Source organism: Salvelinus alpinus, chromosome 26 (assembly GCF_045679555.1).
Source record: "Salvelinus alpinus chromosome 26, SLU_Salpinus.1, whole genome shotgun sequence".
Lineage (NCBI taxonomy): Eukaryota > Metazoa > Chordata > Actinopteri > Salmoniformes > Salmonidae > Salvelinus > Salvelinus alpinus.
Genome location: NC_092111.1, coordinates 31,978,076 through 31,985,830, shown reverse-complemented (window position 1 = coordinate 31,985,830; position 7,755 = coordinate 31,978,076). Strand labels below are relative to the sequence as shown.

The window sequence follows — 7,755 nt, the reverse complement described above, 5'->3', positions numbered from 1 at the left end:
TCAGGGGTAGGCAACCCTCTTCAGGATTTTTTCCCCAACTAGGCACCACACTTGACCAACTGAGCTAATTGATCAGTTCAGTGACTGCCTGAATTCAACACACCTGGTCTTCCAGGTCAGTTAAATCAGAATGTATGAAGTGCCTGTGACAGTCCAGGACCAGGGTTGCCTACCCCTGATGTAGTTGCCTACATAGCAACACAACGAATAAGAAAAGAAAGCAATGCATTGGAGATGCGTCAAAGTATTACAGATCATTCTTCTTTTTCATTTTTAGATGGTCATAAGATTCATACGGGGAATCATTTTTAGATGGTCATAAGATTCATACGGGGAATCATTTTTAGATGGTCATAAGATTCATACGGGGAATCATTTTTTCTGCACAAAATAAATAAGTACATTTACTTTCTCAAAATACAGTGTTTGTATCCCAAATGGCACCACATTCCTGATTTAGTGCACTGCTTTTTACCAGTGTCCTATGGGCCCTGGTCAAAAGCTGTGCACTATACACGGAATAGGGTTCCATTTGGAATGTCCATCCTATTTCTTTTTCCCAAGGGCAGCTGTAAGGGGGGTAATGCTGCCACTAGGAGGCGCCTAAAGTTCTGTTACTCTGTTACTTATGAAAAAATACTGTTTTGTTATTTTATTTTCTTACTAGCACTGACTGCTGATAAGTACTTTGAGGAAAAATGTACTTGATACCATTGTGAATGTTGTTGTCCCACCTAGCTATCTTAAGATGAACGCACTAATAAGAGCTTCTGCTAAATTACTAAAATGTAAAAGTGTAAAATGTTTGATTTCTATAGACTTTCAACCAATATTATGGTGACTGAATATTGCCTTAGAACAACAGGCTTATGCAGCATATGAGGTAAAGGGTCTGATAACTCATGAAATGGAATGATTAGCACATGGGATCCATTGTTCTCTATATAAAAGTAATTTAAATAAAACAGTGAATTACCAGTAAATTGCCTAACCCATTGTTCTGCCACTAATACAGTGGCCTGACTAGAAACTGATCGCACAGCTCGAGCACTCCACCAGCAAATGCCGTGAAAATGTTCCTTCTCTGTAATAGACTTAGTGAATTATTTTCTATTACAAAAAAAACCTCTGAGTTCGAATCTCAGAGTTTTTTTTGTAATAGAAAATAATTCACTAAGTCTATTACAGAGAAGGAACATTTTCACAGCATTTGCTGGTGGTTTTATCTCATGACAAAGTGACAAAAAACAGGGATACATTTTTTTATGTGATTAAAATTAAGAACGGTCTTTTCTGAAATGCGTCTTTTTTTGTTGTTGACAAAAGCGAGGAGTGGAAACTTCAAAGTAACAATTTACATACAACTATGGGAACATTTTCATTCCCTCTAAATTCTTCTTAATGCTTCCTCCATTTCTGGTCCATGGGTGTTCAATTGGATTGGAAGAATTGTGTCACTGTTCGCCTCCTTCCCAACGCTAGCATTCCGTCACCTCATCTAAGGACAGAGAGATAGATAGGTCTATTTGTGACCCGATTCAGGAAACTAGGCATATGTCGCAAGTTACGACTTCACGTAAAAAATATATTTTTATCAAAATGAGTTTTTTGGCAGAAATGCCTTCTAGAACATGTGAACTTCCATGTGCCTTAATAACAAACGTGTATGCCATCTGTAAATACGATTAATAACAAACTTGTATGCCATCTGTAAATACGAATAACATTGTTAAATTATGAGCCGAATCCAGGTGGTGAGTCACATTTATGACATCCTCTCTGATACCACATCCTCAGTAATGGATGATTTACCCTGAAGTCCTAATAGAGAACCAGCGAGACATATTGCACGTTTACTATTTATATCCCAGCTGAATGGGCTGGCAGTTACCTTTTGATGACTTCCATAAATATGTATTGCCTCCGAATCACAGAGCTACAGCTTTTCTTTAATGGGATGATTGAATAAGGGGAAAAAGCACAGGGCAGGTACAATGGAGGGGGTGAAAAAAAGACTACTAGGTTGTTCAATGAAACTCCACATGAGAAGATTTATTAAACTTCGTAATGTCTTAGATGGTACAGAACAACACTGAAAACAAGAAAAATATGCATGTGTACTGATTCTGCTGCCAAAACTAATATTTACACATAAAATAAAAATGCAAGAGCGTGAACAGAACACGTTATTACTTTTCTATTGAGTTGGTTTCTCAACAGAAACTTGCAAGTTAGGGTTCATGTCAAAACAACAAAATAGATTGGAAATGTCATGTTATTGTATAATGGGTGGGAATGTACCTGCAGTACATTCCCACCCAAGTCTCAGAGCAAGTGACGTAACTGATTGAAATGCTAGTAGCGCGTACCCGCTAACTAGCTAGCCATTTCACATCCGTTACATATACACACTCTGGTAATGAGGTTAATGTAAATATAGTTTGTTGACTTCCTTCTAAGGCCAGCAAAGTATAGAATGTGCTGCCATAACTCTCTCCATCTATTAAGTGGGGCAGCAGGTACACTAGTTGTTAAGAGCATTGGGCCAGTAACTGAAAGGTCGCTGGTTCGAATCCCTGAGCCGACCTGGTGAAATATCAGAGCAAGGCACTTAACCCTAATTGCGCCTGTAAGTTGCTTTGGATAAGAGCGTATGTAAAATGTAATGGTTGCCATCTTCCTCTAGTCCGGCTGTTCTGAAGGGGCTGAAAATAACCCAGTCAAAGCAAGATAAGAGTTAAAGATTTAGGGCGGAAAGTGGGATAGGGAGAGAAACAGCTATCAAGCTCTTGGATGAGAAGGGGCATGGTGACAATGCAAGCATACATGGAAAAAAAGAGGACACACATTCAGTTCTTATTCCTGCTTAGTAACAGGATTATATTTAGAGGCAAAGTGGAATTTCAGGACAAATGGGAGAAAAACAACTGAGTAGTGTACAGACAAAAATGAGTTATTTTCTGAGTTCTGAGTTATTTTATTATATCCATTATGTCATGGTGCGCAGGTTTTTGTTAAAAAGTACTATGTTGAAAACACAAAAAAAATACATCAATTATTTTGCTAATATTGCTTAACAATTTAAACAGTGCCTCAGTATAACTTCATCATAAATGGTGGAAAACAGTAAACTGTTAAAGTGTTTAAAAAAAAATCTAAAATACATTTCAAAAATTCTACAAAAATATATTTTTTATATTGTATGATAGTTGCCATGGTAAATGTATACTACAATACAAACTGTCTTGAGAAACCTACTCAGCAAAAATACTGCTGGTGTAGGTTGATTCACATTTGATTGATTGGTTTGCTATTTTCAACTGTGCATCACAATGAACCATTACAGACAACGCAGTGCAAGTAGCAAGTCAATTATGGTGCAGTAAAAAAAATACAATTCAACATGTCAATGTTAGTCCATTTATGGTCAATTCATGTGCCCCTTTGAATAAAATCACTGAATCATATTGTTGACCATTTAATATTGTTATTAGGCTTTATTCTAATACGTTTTTTGGTAGTTGTTCTCATCATGCCTGCTCTTCTGCCTGTTTTTCTGCTTATCCATGGTTTCCCAGCTGAAACAAAGACAATGACATATCATCATACAGGTCATGATTACATCCCAGTAAGGTGCAGGACGTTCCGTTTGCATGCTGGTGGGCAGGGAGACCCTCAGCTCTGCTAAAACCATCTAAAACTATGTGCAGATTAACCTAAACCACACATACTTGTCAGTTATAATACACTTCTATTTTGTATTACTCAAATATCCAATTAATGTGGCCAATATTGAGAGATTGAGATGTAATCCAGCTGTTTTTGGGCACTGTACTTCATTGAAAGCTGGCCGCGCTTAATCCCCAGTTAGAAATGGACAAAGTCATAAAGCATGTTCCTTATAATGTGATCCAAAGTTAGCCAGTCTTCCAGTCACACAATTACCTCAAACACAACCTGTTACTGGGATACTAGCTTGCTCTAACGAAAAGGCCTGTAGCCATTACTGCAATTATGGGGAACATGCAAATGGTTGTTGAGCTGGCAGATGTAATAAGTCTATTAGTCATTATATTCAAAAGCACCCCCTACCTTCCCCCCCAGTTATATCTTCAGATAAACAGAGAATAGAGGATACTCTGTGTGTGTGTGTGTGTGTGTGTGTGTGTGTGTGTGTGTGTGTCATGACCACTATCCTACCTTTAGCACAGACGTCCATACAGCTTTGTCTGGATATAAAGTTGTTGCTGCTTCCTCCACAACCTGAATAGATGAACTGCTCACACATCCTGGAGGCTGAGTTGTAGTAGTAGCGCGGTATAGATGCAGCACACCCTCCTTTATCCAGGGGATCCAGGCAGAGCACAGGAGTAGCTGTCAAGCACATAAAACAACTATAAGAACTCTGGGAGAGAGTAGGCTACTCTTCAGCTAACATTAACCAAGACGCTCATCTCTGGTAGTCTGTAACCTAGCCTGGGTGCCAGTCTGTTTGGTAATGTAACCTAGCCTGGGTTCCAGCGTGTTTCTGATCTGTCACCAACTCCTTATGGAATTCTCATGCCAAACATGACATGGAGTGGCCAGGAGTTGAACAGCTAAACAGACAGGTACCCAGGCTAAATCTCTAGTTTATTAATAAAGTAAGTAGATATAAAATTGAAAAAGGATACTGGATGGAATCATTTCAGAATAATATTGTCATAGAAAAACAGGACAATAGGAAGAGAGTAGGCTACTCTTCAGCTTGCTTTGTCTCATTTTCGACCGAGAGGCTCATCCCAGGCTTCTGAACATAAACAGATGCACAACTGAGAGAAGTCTAGAGGGCTGTATGGAATAATGTCAGGGAAATGCCTGAGAGAATTAAGGCACTCAGATACTGTGTGACCCTTGAGTATAGTATTGATAGAAGAGACTGTTAGAGCGTCAGGATTGGTCCTTTTTGTACTGGTCCTTCTTTGTATCCCCTTTTTCGTGATATCCAATCACAATCTTGTCTCATCACAGCAACTTCCCAACGGGCTCGGGAGAGGCGAAGGTCGAGTCATGAGTCCTCCGAAACATGACCCGCCAAATCTCGCTTCTTAACACTTAACCTGTAAGCCAGCCGCACCAATGTGTCGGAGGAAACACTGTTCAACTGACGACCGAAGACAGCCTGCTGGTGCCCGGCCCACCACAATCGCGCTAGAGCGCAATGAGCCTGGGATCGAACCTGGGATCGAACCCCAGGCTGTAGTGCCTTAGATCGCTGCGCCACTTGGGAGGCTGGTACTGGTCCTTCTATCTAGTTTGAGTGTAGTATTGATCAGTGGAGGCTGCTGAGGGGAGGACAGCTTATAATAATGGCTGGAATGGAGCAAATGGAATGGCATCAAACACATGGAAACCATGTGTTCAATGTATTTGGTACCATTCCACCTATTCCGCTCCAGCCATTACCACGAGCCCATCCTCCCCAATTAAGGTGCAACCAACCTCCTGTGGTATTGATAGAGGAGACTGTTAGAGCGTCAGGGTTGGTCCTTTTGTACTGGTCCTTCTATCCAGTTTCATTTCCTCATTTCCTCATCAACTATTGCATGTCCTCATGGCCAGGATCTTGATGAGGATATGGCTGTTTGCAATCAAATTGCCAAATTTCATGAAAAAGCTTCCTCTAATCTTGTTACTACATCATTCCAAAGTAATACAATGTTAATAACACAATAGAGTGAACACAGTGGAGTCTCATGAAAAGTAGAATCTGGATCTATTTTGTAATGACATTTTTTTTAACCTTTATTTAACTAGGCAAGTCAGTTACGAACAATTCTTATTTACAATGATGGCCTACTCTGGCCAAACACCGACGACGCTTGGCCAATTGTGCACCGCCCTATAAGCCTGTGCGCAACACTGGATGTGGAAATGTTTTCCCTATTGTGCTTCACGGCTAATCGAAAACAGTCAGACTGTTGACCTTGACTATTGTCCACATACTTTTGTGTGGTCTGCAGTACTCCATGCAAGACAACTGGTCCTGGAATCGGTTCTCGTTGCCCTGGCAGCCTCCGTAGACGAACTGCTCACACTGCATGGTGGTCATGTTGAAGAAGTAGCTCAAGAAATTGGCCCGGCAGGGACCCACCTCTTTCTGGAACCTGCAGATCTGGGGGATCTCTGGTGGGGTGGAGAAGGTGAAAAGAAAGACATTCTTCTAGGAACTATTGAAAAATGAAACAGGTCACATTGTATCGTCTTTTATCCTGAATTGGTTTGGATTTCCATTTCAAAACTTCACAACCACAACTTTTCAAAGGTGCTGTAGGCTAGATGTTCATACAATTCATGATTTAGAATTGTTTTGATGACATAAAATGGCCTATAATCTAAATAAATACTGAATTTGTAGAATATTTAAATGCAAAGAAAAAAAACTGAGAATACCACACAAAAACAGACTTGTATAAAAAATAAAAACGTACTTGGTATTCTAAAACATGCTTTCTGACACGCCAGAAAACTCATGAAGTTGTTTGCATTCCCTTGGCAGCCTCCATAGACAAACTCTTCGCATTGTTGAGTGATAGTATTGTAGTAGTAACGTTGGATATTTCCTCTGCAAGGTCCCTCATCTACTTGAAGTAGACACACCTCTGAAATGAGCAGAAACACACAACATCAACACTATTGCTGGCTGCAAAACTAGGTCAAGGAATCTCTGTTGAAGTACAGATTCATGTCAACAACAACTTTATCACTACTGAAAAGTCATGAGCCAACGCCCATCGATTGATTATGATTGCAAAGTATTTTGGCGTCGAGAAAAACGAATAAAATATTAATGTGGCTATTACCAGTTACGCTATTAAAAATACATACAATTATTTTTCTTTACCTTGTTTCGGTGACAATGCAAAAACGTAACAAAGAGAGCATGAAAGGATCAGAAAAATCAATGAACTGAGCTCCATTGTTGTAGATTTTCCCCAAGTTCAATTCTCCTAACTCTTCTAACTTTTCGCAGCATCAGTACAGCCATTTATACTCTTGTAAACGCTTTCCCAAGCGGCTCGAGGGGCGGGCTATAATGGCTAATTTCCGGAGTAGGAACGACCTGATTAATGTTTTGATCTGCATCATAGACAACGTCACGTTCATACACTGTTGAACTAATAACGCAATATGTCAAACGTCCTTCATCGTGCACATTAGATACGGTCCAAACATTGATGTGGAAATAAACTATAATAAATGTAGGCTAGTCTGGGAACGAAACTACTATGGGAGTATCAAGAGAAGAAGGATTTGTTAACAGATTTATGACCATATGTGTCATGTTGTCATTGGAGTAGATAACATATGACAATGTTAATTATTGTTTTTCTTCTACTTTATTTTTTTCTTTATCTAACTAGGCAAGTCAGTTGAGAACAAATTCTTATTTAAAATGATGGCCTACCCCGGCCAAACCCAGACGACGCTGACGCTGGGCCAATTGTGTGCTGCCCTATCACAGCCGGATGTGATTCAGCCTGGATTCGAACCAGGGACTATAGTGACGCCTCTTGCACTGAGATGCAGTGCCTTAGACCGCTGCACCACTCACTTTGCAAAGTGGTTTCCAGTAATTAATTATAACAAATTATTAGATCTAGAATTTGAGCCTTTATTTATTAATGTGGGCTACAGGCTTTTAACGTTCTATTCAGTTCATGTTTTAGGCCTAAATCTAATTTGGATGAATGAAATTGATTTACAGTATGTGTG

General features: G+C 39.7%; 1 protein-coding gene across 1 annotated transcript; it reads right to left on the bottom strand.

Moving 5' to 3' along the window:
- Positions 1-2,848: 2,848 nt before the first annotated feature.
- Positions 2,849-7,062, bottom strand: LOC139555195 (tissue factor pathway inhibitor 2-like). Its single transcript, XM_071368790.1, has 5 exons — positions 6,884-7,062; positions 6,471-6,641; positions 5,986-6,165; positions 4,201-4,374; positions 2,849-3,578 (listed from the first exon to the last, which is right to left on the bottom strand). Exons 1-5 carry the CDS (start codon positions 6,957-6,959, stop codon positions 3,463-3,465), a joined length of 717 nt encoding a protein of 238 aa, XP_071224891.1. The 5' UTR covers positions 6,960-7,062; the 3' UTR covers positions 2,849-3,462.
- Between the last annotated feature and the right edge of the window lie 693 nt (positions 7,063-7,755).

Bases quoted from the DNA above. Each gene is read 5' to 3' on its own strand.
- LOC139555195 (XM_071368790.1), bottom strand. From the start codon at position 6,959: ATGGAGCTCAGTTCATTGATTTTTCTGATCCTTTCATGCTCTCTTTGT. The intron at 6,642-6,883 runs GTAAAGAAAAAT...TGCTCATTTCAG, and splicing joins TGCATTGTCACCGAAACAAG to AGGTGTGTCTACTTCAAGTA. The intron at 4,375-5,985 runs GTATGTGGACAA...TGTGCTTGACAG, and splicing joins GTACTGCAGACCACACAAAA to CTACTCCTGTGCTCTGCCTG.